This window comes from Salmo salar, chromosome ssa25, assembly GCF_905237065.1.
Source record: "Salmo salar chromosome ssa25, Ssal_v3.1, whole genome shotgun sequence".
In the NCBI taxonomy this organism is placed as follows: domain Eukaryota; kingdom Metazoa; phylum Chordata; class Actinopteri; order Salmoniformes; family Salmonidae; genus Salmo; species Salmo salar.
Genome location: NC_059466.1, coordinates 25,933,730 through 25,954,962, shown reverse-complemented (window position 1 = coordinate 25,954,962; position 21,233 = coordinate 25,933,730). Strand labels below are relative to the sequence as shown.

General features: G+C 45.3%; 1 protein-coding gene across 1 annotated transcript in view; it reads left to right on the top strand.

Moving 5' to 3' along the window:
- cps1 (carbamoyl-phosphate synthase 1, mitochondrial) overlaps window positions 1-21,233 on the top strand; it is a 101,271-nt gene that overhangs the window by 19,885 nt on the left and 60,153 nt on the right. The window contains exons 8-19 of the mRNA XM_014173741.2: window positions 6,835-6,963; window positions 7,269-7,375; window positions 7,937-8,078; window positions 8,391-8,468; window positions 8,672-8,770; window positions 9,322-9,417; window positions 12,165-12,354; window positions 16,182-16,339; window positions 16,803-16,931; window positions 17,176-17,320; window positions 18,582-18,792; window positions 20,934-21,132. Coding sequence (XP_014029216.2) covers window positions 6,835-6,963; window positions 7,269-7,375; window positions 7,937-8,078; window positions 8,391-8,468; window positions 8,672-8,770; window positions 9,322-9,417; window positions 12,165-12,354; window positions 16,182-16,339; window positions 16,803-16,931; window positions 17,176-17,320; window positions 18,582-18,792; window positions 20,934-21,132 — 1,683 coding nt within the window. The remainder of the gene's footprint in view (window positions 1-6,834; window positions 6,964-7,268; window positions 7,376-7,936; window positions 8,079-8,390; window positions 8,469-8,671; window positions 8,771-9,321; window positions 9,418-12,164; window positions 12,355-16,181; window positions 16,340-16,802; window positions 16,932-17,175; window positions 17,321-18,581; window positions 18,793-20,933; window positions 21,133-21,233) is intronic.

The following is a 21,233-nucleotide window of genomic DNA, read 5'->3' as shown; positions in this document are numbered from 1 at the left end:
CAAAGCCCCATACACTACCCACCATTGCGACCTATACGCTCTCGTTGGCTGACCCTCACTTCATACTCGTCGCCAAACCCACTGGCTACAGGTTATCTACATGTCTCTGCTAGGTAAAGCCCCGCCTTATCTCAGCTCGCTGGTCACCATAGCAGCACCCACTCGTAGCACGCGCTCCAGCAAGTATATGGAGGTCAGCCCCAAAGCCAATTCCTCCTTTGGTCGCCTTTCCTTCCAGTTCTCTGCTGCCAATGACTGGAACAAACTGCAAAAATCTCTGAAGCTGGAGATTCCCATCTCCCTCACTAGCTTTAAGCACCAGCTGTCAGAGCAGCTCACAGATCACTGCACCTGTTCATAGCCCATCTGTATACAGCCCATCTATCTACCTCATCCCCATACTGTATTTATTTATTTATTCTGCTCCTTTTGCACCCCGGTATCTCTACTTGCACATCCATCTTTTGCACATCTACCATTCCAGTGTTTAATTGCCATATTGTAATTACTTTGCCACCATGGCCTATTTATTGCCTTAATTCCCTTATTTTACCTAATTTGCACTCACTGTAAATATACTTTTTTCTTTTTTTTCTACAGTATTATTGACTGTATGTTTTGTTCATTCCATGTGTAACTCTATGTTGTATGTGTCTAACTGCTTTGCTTTATCTTGGCCAGGTCGCAGTTGCAAATGAGAACTTGTTCTCAACTACCCTACCTGGTTAAATAAAGGTGAAATATAAAATTAAAAAAAATTGATCACTGACCTCATCTCTTCTGGTCCGTAGATGGTACAACTTAGACTACAGTAGGGCTGTCCCAACTTAAAAAAAATCTTCGTTGACTGAAAGTGGTCTGTTCTTTCTACCAATATATTGGTCGACATTTTTAAACCTGTATTTTTCCGTATATAGACACACATTGTGTTTTGATAAAATAAACTATATGCATTGAGCTTGTCCGATGCTTAAACCTTACGCTTTGATGAAATAAGACAAATGCCTCAAGAGGGCACCAGAGATCTAGATAACCAGACCCAACTATTCTCCTCCCGCTCCTGCTGGCTTTCGCAGGTTCTGCCATTACTCTCCTGAAGTTGCCGGTAATAGGCTACACGAGGAGTCTGCAACCTTTCTCATGTGGAATGCCAGTTTGTCTTACAATTTATACCGATCTGCCTGCCAGTTATGGTTTTCATATGCACATTTTTGTGAAACAGTTTCATTTAATTTATAATAACGTCTCGATATCTCAATCATTGTCATGTGGTTAATCTAAATTAGATCATTTCAGAAGAACAGAATAGCATACTTTGAGTTGTCCTGATGTGGCTATGACAAATGGCTGTGGGCTACACTAGTTCATTTAGCAGACAACATTTGCTTAGAATTTAATGCCATTATTTTATATTATTTCATAGTATGAAGAATACAATTGAACAAAGCTGAATAAAATAGAAAGGATATTTTCTCCAAACGATTTGAGGGAGTGCGGACATGCTGTTATTCTGTGTTGAGCGATTAACAGAGAAACAGGTCCTCCTATATGCTTTATTTAGAGTTATTAATGCAACTTTAGTTGTTCTACAAATGTTGGGCTATATGTTTTGATTTTTAATACATTGTGAGGCTGCATGATGCGATGATTTGAAAAAGTTGCTTGAAAGGCATGAGCTCTGCTTTCTTATTTGCGCAGGCGGTACACACTAAATTAGTCTCTCATTCACCATTTGAGAAGTACTTGATAATGCCTCAAATTGCACCCTAAAAATGTTTTATTTTGCAGCCAGTGGCCGTTGTGCCCTTGGCCCGGAGTGCTGCTCGCTCCTAAGCACCTCCCACTCACATGGCTCTCCATCACGTGATGGGGTCTTTCTCACATGCTACAAGTGAAGATGGACACAACTGCGCGCGTCCTTATCTAATTTCGAGGTGCATATTGAGAAACTGTCCACATTTGCTTTTCGTCAGTCAACAAGATGAGTAGCCCTAACGAACAGCAAAAGCACTAGCCTATGTCAATCTATTATACCCCCCATAGTACAAAAGTCAACCTATTCTGTGTGATAAATAAATATTCCAAACATAATCTGGGATAGTAGTGGCATACGGTAGATCCAAAATTAATACAACCACTAGCATCAAAACACATTTTTTTATGCAATGTTGCTGACGCAACAGAGCAGAACATTTAGCTTAAGATGTTGATAAACTATTAGGCTATTTCTTCACATTATAAGCGCAGCAATACTTACATGGCAGGAGGCTATAAGAGCAAATATTCCATTAGCAGGAAAACTCCATTATCAAAAGTGACTGCAAATGCGATTACACATGTAATGCTTTTACTATAAAGGTGCCTTTTTATTTCGAAGATTATCTTCCCAAACTTGAAATTCACACCCTGGTTATGTATGCCAGTTAGGCGCTAAACCTCTTGTAAAGTGGATTAATGTGCTTAATTTTAAGAAGTTATTAGGACACTTCAGTTATGACACAAACCTTATCAAAACATATAGGCCTATTGGCAAGGCTACATGAGTTGTGGCTCGGGTGGTTGATGTCCTTGATCTTTTTGACCTTCCTGTGACATCGGGTGCTGTTGGTTTCCTTGAGGGCAGGTAGTTTGCCCCTGGTGATGCGCTGGGCACCACCCTATGGAGAGCCCTGCGGTTGTGGGTGGTGCAGTTGCAGTACCAGGTGATGATGCTCTCAATTGTGCATCGGTAAAAGTTTGTGAAGGTTTTAGGGGCCAAGCCAAATTTCTTCAGCCTCCTTAGGTTGAAGAGGCGCTGTTACGCCTTCTTCACTACGCGGTCTGTGTGGGTGGACCATTTCAGTTTGTCATTGATGTGTACGCAGAGGAACTTGAAGCTTTCCAACTTCTCCACTGCGGTCCCGTCAATGTGGATAGGAACGTGCTCCCTCTGCTGTTTGCTGAAGTCCACGATCAGCTCCTTTTTGTTTTGTTGACGTTGAGTGAGAGGTTATTTTCCTGGCACCACTCTCCCAGGGCCCTCCACCCCTCCCTGTAGTCTGTCTCGTCATTGTTGGTAGTCAGGCCTACTACTGTTGTGCCGTCTGCAAACTTGATGATTGAGTTGGAAGCGTACGTGGCCATGCAGTCATGGGTGAACAGGGAGTCCAGCAGGGGGCTGAGCACGTACCCTTTTGGGGCCCCTGTGTTGAGGATCAGCGAAGTGGAGGGGTTGTTTCCTACCGTCACCACCCTGAGGGTGGCCTGTCAGGAAGTCCAGGACCCAGTTGCACAGGGCGGGGTTCAGACCCAGGGCTTCAAGCTTAGTGTTGAGCTTGGAGGGTACTATGGTGTTGAATGCTGAGCTATAGTTAACCTGTTGGGGATAGGGGGCAGTATTTGCACGGCCGGATAAAAACCTTACCCGATTTAATCTGGTTACTACTCCTGCCCAGTAACTAGAATATGCATATAATTGTTTGATTTGGATAGAAAACACCCTAAAGTTTCTAAAACTGTTTGAATGGTGTCTGTGAGTATAACAGAACTCATATGGCAGGCCAAAACCTGAGAAGATTCCAAACAGGAAGCGCCCTCTCTGACCATTTCTTGGCCTTCTTTGTCATCTCTATCCAAAACAAAGGATCTCTGCTGTAACGTGACATTTTCTAAGGCTCCCATAGGCTCTCAGAAGGCGCCAGAACGTTGAATGATGACTCTCCAGTCTCTGGCTGAAAAACAGTAGCGCATTTGGTAAGTGGTCGATCTGAGAACAATGAGATGGGTGCGCGCGTGCACGTGAAGAGTCCATTTTACTTTCTCTGTCTTTGAACGAAAACAACGACTCCCGGTCGGAATATTATCGCTTTTTTACGAGAAAAATCGCATAAAAATTGATTTTAAACAGCGTTTGACATGCTTCGAAGTACGGTAATGGAATATTTAGAATTTTTTTGTCACGAAACGCGCCGGGCGCGTCACCCTTCGGATAATGTCTTGAACGCACGAACAAAACGCCGCTATTTGGATATAACTATGGATTATTTGGAACCAAACCAACATTTGTTGTTTAAGTAGAAGTCCTGGGAGTGCATTCTGACGAAGAACAGCAAAGGTAATCCAATTTTTCTTATAGTAAATCTGAGTTTGGTGAGTACCAAACTTGGTGGGTGTCAAAATAGCTAGCCTGTGATGGCCGGGCTATCTACTCAGAATATTGCAAAATGTGCTTTCACCGAAAAGCTATTTTAAAATCGGACACCGCGATTGCATAAAGGAGTTCTGTATCTATAATTCTTAAAATAATTGTTATGTTTTTTGTGAACGTTTATCGTGAGTAATTTAGTAAATTCACCGGAAGTGTTCGGTGGGAATGCTAGTCACATGCTAGTCACATGCTAATGTAAAAAGCTGGTTTTTGATATAAATATGAACTTGATTGAACAAAACATGCATGTATTGTATAACATAATGTCCTAGGAGTGTCATCTGATGAAGATCATCAAAGGTTAGTGCTGCATTTAGCTGTGGTTTTGGTTTTTGTGACATATGCTAGCTTGAAAAATGGGTGTGTGATTATTTCTGGCTGGGTACTCTGCTGACATAATCTAATGTTTTGCTTTCGTTGTAAAGCCTTTTTGAAATCGGGCAGTGTGGTTAGATTAACGAGAGTCTTTTCTTTAAAATGGTGTAAAATAGTCATATGTTTGAGAAATTGAAGTAATAGCATTTCTAAGGTATTTGAATATCGCGCCACGGGATTCCACTGGCTGTTGACTAGGGTGGGACGCTTTCAGTTTTGCGGGAATGCTGCCATCTATCCATAGTTTCTGGTTTGGGTAGGTTTTAATAGAGACCGTGGGTACAACGTATCCTATTGTCGTGTCTTTGACTGATTAAATTATATGACATGCTATTTCATCAAATCAATTACCTAACATTTAATTGATTACGTGATTTAATTAAAGCATGCAATAATTAAACCATTAATAACCTGGGGCACTACGGAAGAATTCATTTATATAGAGCGGTTATCTCCCAAATCCACTCTCTTAAAGATCTGAAGATCTTTTATATCAATAGCAGTCAATTATTAATCGTCACCTCGATCGGTCTCATTCTGATTGTCGTAAGTACTTGGTTTTCTGCTTGAACCTTAGCAAATAAGTTGAATCAGCAATACACAAATTGGCTTATTATTTATTTACTAAATACCTAACTAATCACACAGAATTACATATGTATATATATACACAGGATAGATCACGCATCGATTACTAATCATGTCATGAAAAGCCCCTAGTGGGCTAACCCGATATGACGGCTGGTTACACAAACGAAGGGGTTGAGTTTGAATAAAGGAGCGGGTAGACTGAGGGACAAACGGATTGAATCTCTATCGGACCTTGAGAAGCTATGCTACAGTAAATACAGAATCTTATGCATTCTAATAACCGCCCATTCGGAAGAGGAAAATGCAAGATTTATATATTTATTCTGAGCTGCGCTTCGATAGATGGGTCGAAGATGGAAGATCACCATTGTCCTTTGAATAATCTTTCTGATGGTAGTGTTGTAGAGCGGATACGTTAAAATACCCTGTCATTCTTCGGAGATTGTCTGTCCTTTCCTAGGCCACGTACGTTTACAGCTGCAGCTGCTAACTCGCTGTCTAGGATGTATCACTTCTTTAGTGAATAATCGTTCAAAGTTCATACCAAGTTGCCATAATCAGCTCGTGCTATATTCTGGCTGGTCAAAGTTGAAATTCACCATTCCAGCGGGGTGATCGTCACCCCCACATTGAAATTTGCCCTTTTAAACGCATGGACACCAGTCCTCACGTCGTTGTGAACTAAATGTTAGTTTCGTTAGGTTGTAGTTGAAATTCGCCCTTTTAAACATATGAACACCAGTCCTTACATCATCGGGAACTGAGTTTGACTTCTGTCAACGGGCTTTTGTACTGGAGAAGAGAAGGGTATGTTTCATAGTTCTCAACCAATGTCTGTTCACTTGGGCAGGGCCACTGAGTGGGCCTACGGTTTACTTATTTAGGAGGCTAAAATTACATTTGAACTTTTCACAAATAGTTTCATATTTAAACATTTAAATTGCACAACAATTACATGTGAATCTGATAACTAAAATATGTAGACTTTCCAAGAAACAATTTATGTCGTCCTATCATCAGATATAATGTCCCAGACACTAAATGATCTGAGATAATTTTCTTTAAGTACCAACGGACACTTTCAACTGGTTGAGAAAGGGAAATATTGTTCCATTCCCCAACCTTTTGATGTTACTATACTCTCTCTATGTTAACAAAGGGCTTTCCAAGAGTCTGTTCTGTAGAGTGGAGAGAAAAGGGGGAAAGGTATTTATGGGGGGGGGTCATAAACCTCACCCAACAGGGCAACATCATGACACTATACACTTCCTGATGAACTCAGTCACCGTATCCGTGTATTCGTCAATGTTATTCTCAGAGGCTACCCAGAACACATCCCAGTCTGTGTGATCAAAACAGTCTTGAAGCATGTATTCCGATTGGTCAGACCAGCGTTGAATAGACCTTAGCACGGGTACTTACTGTTTGAGTTTATGCCTATAGGAAGGGAGAAGCAAAATGGAGTCGTGATCAGATCAGAAGGGAGAGCAGGGGAGGGCCTTTTAGGCATTTCCAAAAGTTGAGTAGCAGCTGTCCAATGTTTTTCCAGAGCGAGTACTACAGTCAATGTGTTGGTAGAACTTCGGTAGCGTTTTGCTCAAATTTTCTTTGTTAAAATAGCAGTATGAATAGAATTGATGATAATAAGTGTCTCTCTCTGTCTCTCTGTCTGTATGATGTAGCGTGGTGCTGAGGTCCATCTGGTGCCCTGGAACCAGGACCTGATGAGTCTGGAGTACGATGGCCTGTTCATCTCCAACGGCCCTGGGGATCCCTCTCTGGCAGGAGACCTCATACAGAACGTCCGCAAGGTAACATTACCTGCTGCCCATTGCACTACAGAGGGAAGAGAATTAGATGAAGAGAACAGTTTACAAAGGACTTATAAAACCATTTAGGTGTGAAGTGTTACCATGATAAAAGATGTGATTGCTCAAAATACATCTAAGTCATACTTTATTAGAGAGTGCTTGCCGCATTTTGATTTCTTTTAAACTAATTGTTGTAAACTAGTTGGAAGGTGGTTTCATATGACTACATTATTCTCATCATTGCTCTCCCTCTGGTCTATTCCCCTTCATCCTACCACCTCCCTGGCTGTGTTGTTCATCTCTAGGTCCTGGAGAGTGACCGGCCACAGCCTGTCTTTGGTATCTGTATGGGCAACCAGATCACAGCACTGGCTGCAGGGGCCCAGTCCTACAAACTGCCCATGGGTAACAGGTAAACTACACATGCATTGCAGGTAGGGCTGTTTTGGTGACCGTATTACAGACTGTCATTAGTTATGACCGCAGTAAAATTCCATGTGACCGTTGAGTCAGTGTTCTCCTCTGACTCAACGGACATGTGTTGGTTGTACCCAATGACCATCATGTCGCTAATGGCCTGATACTCAGGGCTCTATTGTCCCTATAACCCAGGGATGGGCAACTGGTGGCCTGCGACCCCCCCCCCTTTTTGAAGGCCCTCTGATCAATTCCATGAAGACTGCAGCCCTAATTGCAGGACACGTGTTAGCGTCCTTCTTGCCAGCTGATTCTTTCATCATTAGGGTCTTGCTCTGTTGAAGTTAACCCTCTACCTTAGGGGAATTGAAGAGATATTAGAACTCTATAGGCTGGTTTCCTGGACCTAGATTAAGACTAATTCTGGACTAAAAAGTACTTTCAATGGAGATACTCTATTTAGCATTATTTTTAGTGTAGGAGTAGATTTCATCTAAGTCTGTGGCTACGAAGATGTAACTGCATATACTTTTTAATGATGTTTATTGTTCTCCAGAGGTCAGAACCAGCCTGTACTCAACGTGATGACGGGCCAGGCCTTCATCACAGCCCAGAACCATGGTTACGGCATTGACAGCACCTCTCTACCACCTGGATGGAGCCCGCTGTTTGTTAACGCCAACGACGGAACCAACGAAGTCTGTTTTGTGTTCTTAATTACTTACTTAGATGGCCCATCACTCTTCAGGGAGCATAGGCCACCGACGACACGAAACACACTCTCTTGGGTTTTGTGATAGATACAGCATGATTGTTTTGAATGATTAGGTTCAGTTGTATTTATTTGTCTTAGCTCCGTACTCTCTAGAAAACAAACATTGTTACCGAATGGATGAACTTTACTGGTTAAACAAAGATTAAGTGAACTTCTACCTAAGTTTATAGCTATGTTTTTTTTTTTACAACAAACTTAGTCGTTCAAAACTGTGTATCTTGTTGTTGTGTCCCAGGGCATCATGCACGACACCAAGCCAGTCTTCACGGCTCAGTTCCACCCAGAAGCTAAAGGAGGACCTACAGACACTGAGGTAAAGTTGCTCTACAAACGGATACAATTAAACTATTGATCACTGCAAAACACCCCTGCATCCATTAAAACCCCTGTTGTGCCTTGGCTATTTAAGTACACAGGAAATACTTTTTCCTGCGCAGGATGCACAGTCCACAGTAGAAGTCAGACAAAACTATATTTTCTGTGATTCATAGTTAATTTTCACTGTCTTTTTTGCAGTTCCTATTTGATGCATTCATATCCCTGATAAAGAATGGGAAGGAGGCCAACATTGTGTCAGTCATGCCCAAGAAGCCTGCTATCCCACCTAGGACTCCGGTAAGATACTAACTAATGAAAGGTACAACACAGTCAAAAATCATTCTACTTCATCAAGATAGAGGGCCAAAAATCTGTATGCATTTTTCATCTGCGATTCTACTTTGTGGCTCAGTTGGTAAGAGAATGGCGCTTGAAACGCCAGGGTCATAGGTGAGGGACGGCTCATAATAATGGCTGGAACGGAGCAAATGGAAACCATGTATTTGATACATTCCGCTCCAGCCATTACCATAAACGCATCCTCCCCAATTAAGGTGCCACCAACCTCCTGTGATGTACAGTATATAAACATACTAACATGTATGTACTAATACTCAGTGCTTGACTTTGACTGAAATAGGTGCCGTTAATCATTTTAGGTGCGGGTACTGTTTATATTTAGGTGCAGGAGCTCCACAATACTGTTGAGCTAATATTTTATAAGATGTGCAGGAACTCAAGCAGTAGAAAATTTGAGGTGCCCGTACTCAGCTCCGGTGAGCTCCTGCCCAAGTCAAGCGCTGCTAATACTGTATTATTAATGTGTCCTTGTGTTTTTCTTAATGCAGGTTTCCAAGGTGCTGGTGCTGGGGTCTGGAGGTCTGTCCATTGGTCAGGCTGGGGAGTTTGACTACTCTGGATCACAGGCCGTCAAAGCCATGAAGGTGAGAGGGCCTAGGAGAGCCAGTCAGGAGAGGCTGAACCAGATCTAGGAGAGCCCGTCAAGAGAGGCTGAACCAGATCTAGGAGAGCCAGTCAGGAGAGGCTGAACCAGATCTAGGAGAGCCCGTCAGGAGAGGTTGAACCAGATCTAGGAGAGCCAGTCAGGAGAGGCTGAACCAGATCTAGGAGAGCCCGTCAAGAGAGGCTGAACCAGATCTAGGAGAACCAGTCAGGAGAGGCTGAACCAGATCTAGGAGAACCAGTCAGGAGAGGCTGAACCAGATCTAGGAGAGCCCGTCAGGAGAGGCTGAACCAGATCTAGGAGAGCCCGTCAAGAGAGGCTGAACCAGATCTAGGAGAACCAGTCAGGAGAGGCTGAACCAGATCTAGGAGAGCCCGTCAAGAGAGGCTGAACCAGATCTAGGAGAACCAGTCAGGAGAGGTTGAACCAGATCTAGGAGAGCCCGTCAGGAGAGGTTGAACCAGATCTAGGAGAGCCAGTCAGGAGAGGCTGAACCAGATCTAGGAGAGCCCGTCAAGAGAGGCTGAACCAGATCTAGGAGAGCCCGTCAAGAGAGGCTGAACCAGATCTAGGAGAGCCAGTCAGGAGAGGATGAACCAGATCTAGGAGAGCCCGTCAAGAGAGGCTGAACCAGATCTAGGAGAACCAGTCAGGAGAGGCTGAACCAGATCTAGGCGAGCCCGTCAGGAGAGGCTGAACCAGATCTAGGAGAGCCCGTCAAGAGAGGCTGAACCAGATCTAGGAGAGCCCGTCAGGAGAGGCTGAACCAGATCTAGGAGAGCCCGTCAAGAGAGGCTGAACCAGATCTAGGAGAACCAGTCAGGAGAGGCTGAACCAGATCTAGGAGAGCCCGTCAGGAGAGGCTGAACCAGATCTAGGAGAACCAGTCAAGAGAGGCTGAACCAGATCTAGGAGAGCCAGTCAGGAGAGGCTGAACCAGATCTAGGAGAGCCCGTCAGGAGAGGTTGAACCAGATCTAGGAGAGCCCGTCAGGAGAGGTTGAACCAGATCTAGGAGAGCCCGTCAGGAGAGGCTGAACCAGATCTAGGAGAACCAGTCAAGAGAGGCTGAACCAGATCTAGGAGAGCCCGTCAGGAGAGGCTGAACCAGATCCGATCAAGCTTGTCCAAAAGTTACAAAAAAATAAAATAGTTACTTACAACAAACAAAGAAGCAGAGGCTCACATGTACAGTGCATTCGGAAAGTATTCAGACCCCTTGACTTTTTCCAAATTTTGTTACGTTACAGTCTTATTCTAAAATTGATTAAATAGTTGTTTTTCTTTATCAATCTACACCCCATAATGAAAAAGCTAAAACAGGTTTTTAGACATTTTTGCAAATGTATTAAACATTTAAAAAGGAAATATCACATACATAAGTTTTCAGACCCTTTAGTCAGTACTTTGTTGAAGCACCTTTGGCAGTGATTACAGCTTCGAGTATTCTTGGGTATGACGCTACAAGCATGGCACACCTGTATTTGGGGACTTTCTCCCATTCTTCTGCGATCCTCTCAAGCTCTGTCAGGTTGGTTGGGGAGCGTCGCTGCACAGCTATTTTCAGGTCTCTCCAGAGATGTTCAATCGGGTACAAGTCCGGGTTCTGGCTGGGCCGCTCAAGGACATTCAGAAACTTGTCCCTGAAGCCACTTCTGCATTGTCTAGGCTGTGTGCTTTGGGTCATTGTCCTGTTGGAAGGTGAACCTTCGCCCCAGTCTGAGGTCTTGAGTGCTCTGGAGCAGGTTTTCATCAAGGATCTCTGTACTGTGCTACGTTCATCTTTCCCTCGATCCTGACTAGTCTCCCTGTCCCTGCCACTGAACAACATCCCCACAGTATGACGCTGGCTCTACCATGCTTCACCATAGGGATGGTGCCAGGTTTCCTCCAGATGTGACGCTTGGCATTCAGGCCAAACAGTTCATCTTGGTTTCATCAGACCAGAGAATCTTGTTTCTCATGGTCTGAGAGTCCTTTAGGTGCCTTTTGGCAAACTCCAAGTGGGCTGTCATGTGCCTTTTACTGACGAGTGGCTTCCGTATGGCCACTCTACAATAAAGGCCTGATTGGTGAAGTGCTGCAGAGATGGTTGTCCTTCTGGAAGGTTCTCTCATCTTCGCAGAGGAACTCTGGAGCTTTGTCATAGTGACCATCGGGTTCTTGGCCACCTCCCTTACCAAGGCCCTTCTCCCCCGATTGCTCAGTCTGGCTGGGCGGCCAGCTCTAGGAAGAGTCGTGGTGGTTCAAAACTTATTTAGAGTCTCATAGCAAAGGGTCTGAATACTTATGTAAATAAGGTATTTGTTTTTAATTTTTTGATAGATTTGCGAAAATGTCCAAAAACCTGTTTACGCTTTGTCATTATGGGGTATTGTGTAGATTGATGAGGAAAAACATTTATTTAATCCATTTTAGAATAAGGCTGTAACTTAACAAAATATGGAAAAAGTCAAGGGATCTGAATACTTTCTGAATACACTGTATTTGCCTTGTTTTTTAGCCTGGTTTGTTTGTGCAGTACAGCCAACTCCTATAGTCATTGTCATGATAGCAGAGAACACAAACTGAGACCAGGCTATGTGTGTATGACAATCTCCACAAATGTCTTCAGTCAAATCGAACATCAACATTTCTATGTCCTGTGTGTGTGTGTGTGTGTGTGTGTGTGTGTGTGTGTGTGTGTGTGTGTGTGTGTGTCTTCCCTCCTTGCGTGTGTGTGTTCCAGGAGGAGAACGTGAGGACGGTGCTGATGAATCCGAACATAGCATCGGTGCAGACCAACGAGGTGGGGACTAAACAGGCTGACTCTGTCTACTTCCTGCCTGTCACGCCTCAGTTCGTCACAGAGGTCATTAAGACCGAACGACCTGACGGCATCCTGCTGTCTATGGGAGGACAGACCGCTCTAAACTGTGGTGAGTTAGGTGGTGTGTGTGTGTGTGTGTGTGTGTGTGTGTGTGTGTGTGTGTGTGTGTGTGTGTGTGTGTGTGTGTGTGTGTGTGAGCGGACCTGGACTGGAGCGCGGCGCGAGTATCCCAAAAGCTGGAGTGTTGGCCTTCTCGCCCGCTCCATTTTCACTCCAGTTCCGCTCCAGTAGCACTCATTTCACTTCACCAGCTCAGGGCATGCCCGGCACTGCTTGCATTTGTAGTCTACTTGTGTGCTGCTATAGCCCCTTGCTTTAGATACTGTCATGGAGTTCACTAAATATTTTCATAAAGAAACTGATAAAACACACAGGTGCAAAATCAAGGTGAGTTAATAAGATGAGGACCAAGAGAAAGAGTGAGTGGTGATGTAGTGTCCACAACTAAAGAATCATTGGGAATCTGAAAAGACACCTATCGTGAAAGCATGATGGTGTATTAGGTGCACATGTTAACCTCCCTGGCAAACGTCCCACCTAGTCAACAGCCAGTGGAATCGTGTGGCGCAAAATACAAATACCTCATAAATGCTATAACTTCAATTTCTCAAACATATGACTATTTTACACCATTCTAACAGAAAGGAGTGAGGTGGGTAGCTAGCTAAGTGTGTCATTGTAGCAAAATTATTTATAAACAAACAATCGGATCTCTTAAGTTTCGTTCATTTTGTTTCTATTATCTATACGATAGTGTCACGTAACTAAACAGAGAAAACAGCTCTCTTAGGTCAGAGCGTGACAGTACCCCCCCCAAAGGTGCGGACTCCCGGCCGCAAACCTGAACCTATTGGGGAGGGTCCGGGTTGGCATCTATAATTGGCGGCGGCTCTGGTTCTGGGCGTAGCACCCCCTCGCCCACTGATCCCCCCGCTTCTGTGTGTCCGGAGGAACCAGACCGTGGATCATCGCCAGAGGCTTTGGAACGCCAACCGCCACTGAGACTCTGGGCTGAAGGCCGCCGCTGAAGACTCTGGGCTGCGGACCGCCGTTGAAGACTCTGGGCTGCGGACCGCCGTTGGAGGCTCTGGGCTGCGGACCGCCGTTGGAGGCTCTGGGCTGCGGACCGCCGTTGGAGGCTCTGGGCTGCGGAGCGTCGCTGGAGGCTCTGGGCTGCGGAGCGTCGCTGGAGGCTCTGGGCTGCGGAGCGTCGCTGGAGGCTCTGGGCTGCGGAGCGTCGCTGGAGGCTCTGGGCTGCGGAGCGTCGCTGGAGGCTCTGGGCTGCGGAGCGTCGCTGGAGGCTCTGGGCTGCGGAGCGTCGCTGGAGGCTCTGGGCTGCGGAGCGTCGCTGGAGGCTCTGGGCTGCGGAGCGTCGCTGGAGGCTCTGGGCTGCGGAGCGTCGCTGGAGGCTCCGGGCTGCGGAGCGTCGCTGGAGGCTCCATGCCTTGGATCATCAATACAGGTTCCGTGCCCTGGATCATCACTACAGGTGCCGGGCCATGGATTATCCCTACAGGCTTTGTGCCATGGATTATCCCTACAGGCTTTGTGCCATGGATTATCCCTACAGGCTCCGGACCATGGATAATCCCTACAGGCTTCTTGCCATGGATTATCTCTACAGGCTCCGGGCCATGGATTACCTCTGGAGGCTTCGTGCCATGGATTATCCCTACAGGCTCCGGGCCATGGATTATCCCTACAGGCTCCGGGCCATGGATCATCACTAGAGGCTTCGTGCGATGGACATCACTAGAGGCTTCGTGCCATGGATCATCTCTACAGGCTTCGGACCATTGATTATCACTGGAGGCTTTATTCGTGGAGCTGGAACAGGTCTCACCGGACTGGGGAGACGTACTGAGGACCGAGTGCTCAAAGGAGGCACCGGCCGTACTTGACTATGGAGGCGTACTGGAGGAAGAGTGCGAGGAGCAGGCACAGGACGTACTGGGCTATGGAGGCGCGCTGGAGGGAGAGTGCGCGGGGCAGGCACAGGACGTACTGGGCTATGGAGGCGCACTGGAGGACAGGAATGCTGAGCGGGCATACTCCAAGCTGGCTGAGTGCCAACCTTAGCACGACAGCGGTGAGGAGCTTGCACAGAGCGCACCGGGCTGTGAGTGCGCATGGGCGACACTGTGCGCTCCACCGCATAACACGGTGCTTGTACAGTCACTCGCTCCCCATGGTAAGCACGGGGAGTTGGCTCAGGTCTTAAACCCGCCTTAGCCAATCTACCCGTGTGCCCCCCCCAAAAAATGTGCCTGTTGCTTTCTTAGCCGTTCTTCCCAGTATGGCCGTTCCGCCTTCGCTGCCTCTATCTCCTCCGGCGGGCGGCGATACTCTCCCGGCCTTGTCCAAGGTCCTGCCCCATCCAGGATCTCTTCCCAGGTCCAGTCCTCTGATCCACACTGTGTGGTCCCGCTCGTCTTCCTGGTGAGCGCACGCTGCTTGGCTTTCTTTTGGTGGGATCTTCTGTCACGTGTGCTATCTTAGAATTCCCTGTCATAAATCAGCCAAGGCGCAGCATGCCGGTAGTTCCACATATTTTATTAGTGAACCCGAACAAAACAATAAACAGGTGAAACTAAAACAAACGTGACGTTCTGGGGCTGCTCAAACACAGCTGCACAAAAACAAGATCCCACGAAAACACAGGGAAAAACAGGCTGCCTACGTATGGCTTCCAATCAGAGACAACGAATGACAGCTGCCTCTGATTGGAAACCATACCCGGCCAAAACATAGAACACAAAACATAGAATGCCCACCCACCTATCACACCCTGACCTAACTAAACAGAGAACACAGCTCTCCTAGGTCAGAGCGTGACAGATAGGCCTATTGGGCAGAAATCAATGATAGCCTGACATATTACCTCTTTCAAGGAGCTTTCTGTTTTGATAGGGTTTTTCTGCCTAAAACACTTTAGGTCTACCTATAGAAAAAAAAATCGAAACAACTCTGTAAGCACTGAGAGGATATTCTCCACTGCTGGCCTGCTCTCCAGGCACCATCGCATGAGCCTGAAGCTATAGACTCTGGCCAAACTCCTGTTTCTACAAGTGAATTCAAATTCATTAAGCCTAATGAGGCATGTTTCATTTCATTCTTATTTAATTCTAAGTAAGTCACAGCCTATATGCGCAATTTATAAACTATAATTATTTAATACAATGAAATGTTGTTTAAATGCTGAGCGTTTAATGTTCCTGCCAGCCTAGTGTGTTTCACTCGCAAATGCTTCACAATGTAATTCTTTGTCGGCTATAGCCTTGAAATAATAGGCTAATAATGTAGCCAAAACAATTCATTTTCTTTCCATCTCCTGACTTATTTAGTGTTTTATGTGCTGTTTTAATACAACATGTAGCCTATGTGAAATGATGAGCGCTTCTTACGGTCACCTTTTCATGTTTATTAAAATACTTTTCATTGAAATCAGAGGGTTTGGTTTCAATACTTCAAAACCAAATGGTAGGTCCAAGTAGTCACAAAAATAGATGGGTGTTGGTTAAATAGTGATTTGAATGAATGGAGTGAATTTGGAGTGGCAGTATTTTTTCCCTGTGAGCGAGGTGTGCTTTTTAGTGGAGCGGTTGAAAAGGGCGTGGAGCGCCAGTGCACCGCTCTGTGAGTGATGAGCGGGATTTCCAACCGCTCAACTCCGCTAACATACTCTGGTGGGGGGGTGGTGTGTGTGTGGCGGTATATTGCTACCCGTTGGAGGACAGACCGCTCCCAACTGTGGTGAGTGTGGAGGTGTGAATATATGTGCCTTCTATCTGACTATTACACATACACTCTGAAGTCACATCCATTCTCCCATATGTTTGCTCAAGTGTGTGCATGTTTCCCTGTGTGTCTGTGTAGGAGTGGAGCTGTTCCAGAGTGGGGTACTGCAGAAGTATGGGGTGAAGGTGTTGGGGACCCCTGTAGAGTCCATTATGGCTACGGAGGACAGACAGCTGTTTGCTGACAAGCTCAACGAGATCAATGAGAAGATCGCTCCCAGCTTCGCTGTGGAGACGGTGAGGCTTCTGGACAAACAAAGCCACATCAACAACAATGTTCTGATTTAGTTTTTCACTCTCAACCTCACATCAGGGGTTGATCTCAAAATTCTTCCCTCTTTCCTTGCATCCACTCTCCTTGCTTCCCTTTTTTGTGAAAGGGAGGTGAGGAGAGGACGGCGGAAAGAACATGAGAAAATACATTTGAGATTCAACACTGGTGTAGGCATTTATAGGTGTAAGGTGCAGACCCGGGCTCAAAAACTATTTGAAATATTTTGATTTAGCCTTCCCAGAGTGTCAAATGTGTAGCATTTGGAGTTCCAGGACTTGTCTATTGGTCCGGTAAGCCTGTCAAGCTCAGTCAAGCACAGCTAAAGTATTTTAAATTATTTCAAATAGTATTTGAACCCAGGTCTAGTAAGTTGCAGAGCGGAGTTGAATAGTGTAGTGTGATGTAAGGACGTTGCTTGTCCTATAGGTGGCAGATGCCCTGAAGGCAGCGGATCAGATAGGCTACCCTGTCATGCTACGTTCTGCCTATTCCCTGGGCGGACTGGGCTCAGGACTCTGTGCCAACAAGGACAAGCTGGAGGAGACCGCTCGGAAGGTAGGTCAAAAGACTTGTTGAGGACACAAGACCCATTCAGGCCTCTTAGGCATGTATCTTTTTGACAAGCAGGCTAGGCCGGGCATATGAATGGCAAACAGTCTACTCAATCTACTTAGTAGGTCAAAGATCAATTCAGTGTTAGCCCAATCATGAATGCTAGGTTGTGTTCAGGCAGTCACAATGTAGCAAATTGTTTAAAAAAGTTATGAACTAGAAAACGTGTGTGTGTGTGTGACTGTAGGCCCTGGCGATGAGCTGTCAGATCCTTGTGGAGAAGTCTCTGATGGGTTGGAAAGAGGTGGAGTATGAAGTAGTCAGGGACATCGCTAATAACTGTGTCACTGTCTGCAACATGGAGAACTTTGACCCCCTCGGCATTCACACAGGTATTACATGCACGCACGCACACCCACACACAGACGACGAGACAGACGACGAGACAGCCTATAAGGAGGAGGTCAGTGATCTGGCAGTGTGGTTCCAGGACAAAACCTCTCACTCAACGTCAGCAAGACAAAGGAGTTGATCGTGGACTACAGAAAACAGAGGGCCGAGCTCGCCCCCATCCATATCGACAGGGCTGTAGTGGAGTGGGTTGAGAGCTTCAAGTTCCTCGGTGTCCACATCACTAAGATCATAACATGATCTACACACCAACACAGTCGTGAAGGCACAACAACGCCTCTTCCCCCTCAGGAGGCTGAAAAGTTTTGGCATGGGCCCTCAGATCCTCAAAAAGTTCTACAGATTCGACATTGAGAGCATCTTGACTGGCTGCATCACCGCTTGGTATGGTAACTGCTTGGCATCACTGGGGCAGAGCTCCCTGACACCCAGGACCTCTATACCAGGTGGTGTCAGAGGAAGACCCTAAAAATTGTCAGACTCCGGCCACCCAAGTCATAGGCTGTTCTCTCTGCTACTGCACGGCAAGTGGTACCGATGCACCAAGTCTGGAACCACCAGGACCCTGAACATCTTCTACCCCAGACCCATAAGACTGATAAATAGTTAACCTAATAGCTACCCAGACTATCTGCATTGACCCTTTTTGCACTCTCTTTTTACTCATCACATATGCTGCTGCTACTGTTTATCTATCCTGTTGCCTATTCACTTTACCCTTAACTGTATGTACATATCTACCTCAAATAGCCAAGTTATCTTTACTTATTGTGTTTATTCCTTGTGTTATTATTTTTAGATTTTTCTCTCTGCATTGTTGGGAAGGGTCCGTAAGTCAGCATTTCACTGTTAGCCTAGACCTGTTGTTTACAAAGCATGTGACAAATACAATTTGATTTGATTTTGACAGACAGACACCCACATACACATTCTTTCCATTCTAAATCAAATCAAGTTAAATCAAATTGTATTTGTCACATGTGCCGAATACAACCGGTGTAGATCTTACCGTGAAATGCTTACTTATAAGCCCTTAAACAACAATACAGTTCAAGAAATAGAGTTAATAAAATATTTACTAAATAAACTAAAGTAAAAAAAATGACATAACCATAACAAGGCTATATACAGGGGGCACCGGTACCGAGTCAAACGGGGGTAGAGGTTAGTTGAGGTAATTTGTAAAGTGACTATGCATAGAATCTATCCTCTCATTGGTCTGTCCACTCTCTCTCCCCCCAGGTGACTCTATTGTGGTGGCCCCCAGCCAGACTCTGTCCAATGAGGAGTACCACATGCTGCGTGAGACGGCCATCAAGGTAGTGCGTCACCTGGGCATCGTGGGGGAGTGTAACATCCAGTACGCCCTTCACCCTGGCTCTCTAGAGTACTGCATCATAGAGGTCAACGCTCGCCTCTCACGCAGCTCTGCCCTCGCATCCAAGGCCACCGGGTGAGACGCTTATTCTGCCAGCCTGATCACTAGAAATACACTTTGATTTCGGACACTAGAAAAGGTCCTTAGAACATCGATATACAGTGAATTTACTTTTTCTAAATTTTGTTTCGTTACAGCCTTATTCTAAAATGTATTAAATAGTTTTTTCCCGCTCATCAATCTACACACAATACCCCATAATGAGAAAGCCAAAAACCTTTTTTTATAAATGTTTGTAAATGTGTGTGTGTGTGTGTATATATTTTACTTAGTACTTTTTTAAAGCCCCTTTTGCAGTGATTACAGCCTTGAGTATTCTTGGGTATGATGTTACAAGCTTGGCACAAATATATGGTAGTTTCTCCCATTCTTCTGCAGATCCTCTCAAGCTCTGTCAGGTTGGATGGGGAACATCGCTGCACAGCTATTTTCAGGTTTCTCCAGAGATGTTCGATCGGGTTCAAGTCCGGGCTCTGGCTGGGCCACTCAAGGACATTCAGAGACTTGTCCCGAAGCCATTCCTGCGTTTTCTTGGCTGTGTGTTTAGGGTCATTGTCTTGTTGGACGGTGACTCTTCGCCCCAGTCTGTGCGCTCTGGAGCAGATTTTCATCAAGGATCTCTCTGTACTTTGCTCTGCTCATCTTTCCCTCGATCCTGACTAGTCTCCCAGTCTCTTCCGCTGAAAAACATCCCCACAGCATGATGCTACCATCACCATGCTTCACTGTAGGGGTGGTGCCAGGTTTCCTCCAGACGTGATGCTTGGCATTCAGGCCAAAGAGTTCAATCTCGGTTTCATCAGACCAGAGAATCTTGTTTCTCATGATCTGAGAGTCCTTCAGGTGCCTTTTTGGTGGCCTGTCATGTGCCTTTTACTGAGGAGTGGCTTCCGTCTGGCCACTCTACCATAAAGGCCTGATTGGTGGAGTTCTGCAGAGATGGTTGTCCTTCTGGAAGGTTCTCCCATCTCCACAGAGAAACTCTGGAGCTCTGTCAGAGTGACCATCGGGTTCTTGGTCACCTCCCTGACCAAAGCACTTCTTCTCCAGTTGCTCAGTTTGGCCAGGCGGCCAACTCTAGGAAGAGTCTTGGTGGTTCCAAACTTCTTCCATTTAAGAATGTTGGAAGCCACTGTGTTCTTGGGGACCTTCAATGCTGCAGACTTTTATAGGTACCCTTTCCCAGATCTGTGCCTCGACACAATCCTGTCACGGAGCTCTACGGACAATTCCGTCGACCTCATAGCTTGGTTTTTTCTCTGACATGCACATGTCCAATGTATTGAATTTACGACAGGTGGATCAAGTTGTAGAAACATCTCAAGGATGATCAATGGAAACAGGATGCACTGAAGCTCAATTTCGAATCTCATAGCAAAGGGTCTGAATACTTAAGTAAATAAGGTATTTCTGTTTTTAGTTTTTTATAAATTTGCTAACATTTCTTAACCTGTTTTCACTTTGTCATTATGGGGTATTGTGTGTAGATTGATGAGGAACAATAAGGCTGTAACGTAACAATGTGGAAAAAGTCAAGGGGTCTGAATACATTCCGAATGCACTGTATTCCTTCCTCGGCTCTCACAAACTAAAAGAAAAATGGTTGCCCACCAAACTCGTGTTGCCCGGATCTGAAGTGCACTGCTTAGACCACTGTGCTACGGCAGTTGAAAATGCTTTAGCAAGCTGTGAGAATACTTGATGTTTTGAAGTTTTAATGCCTAAAATGTTATTGTTTCTGTTTCAACCCTGTAACCATTCAGAATTAATGTGTCAAAAATAGATGTTTATAATAAAGAAGGAAAATATATCTAAATCGTTTACTCCAATTAGGGTATGAGTGATAGGGTTAGGGGAAAATAAACAAATAAAATATATTTCAAAATATATATATTTAAAATTATTATATATATATAAAATTATATATATTAGTTACAAAAAAATATATGGGGGATTGGAAATGAGGCAGACAATTACATTGATGGAAGCCACAATCTAGCTGCAATATTAATGCTGACCCCCCCCACCCCCTGAAAAAAAGGGTAATCCATAAAATATTCCTTACATAGTGCACTACTTTTGACCAGGGCCCATAGGGTCTGTCTAAAGTACAGTATCTCAACTCTCTCCTAACCCACTCCCCATGCTCCCTCAAGGTACCCCCTGGCGTTTGTTGCAGCCAAGCTGGCTTTGGGCATCCCTCTGCCGGAGATCAAGAACACGGTGTCAGAGAAAACCACAGCCTGTTTCGAACCAAGCCTGGATTACATCGTCACTAAGATCCCTCGCTGGGACCTCGACCGATTCCAGGGCATGTCCCGAGAGATAGGCAGCTCCATGAAGAGTGTTGGAGAGGTACGGGACACACGCGCTCCGCTTCAAGGGGGATACTACCATATTGCTTTCACACCTATTTCATCCTCTCATATCTACACGTAGTGCTTAGGGGGGTAGGA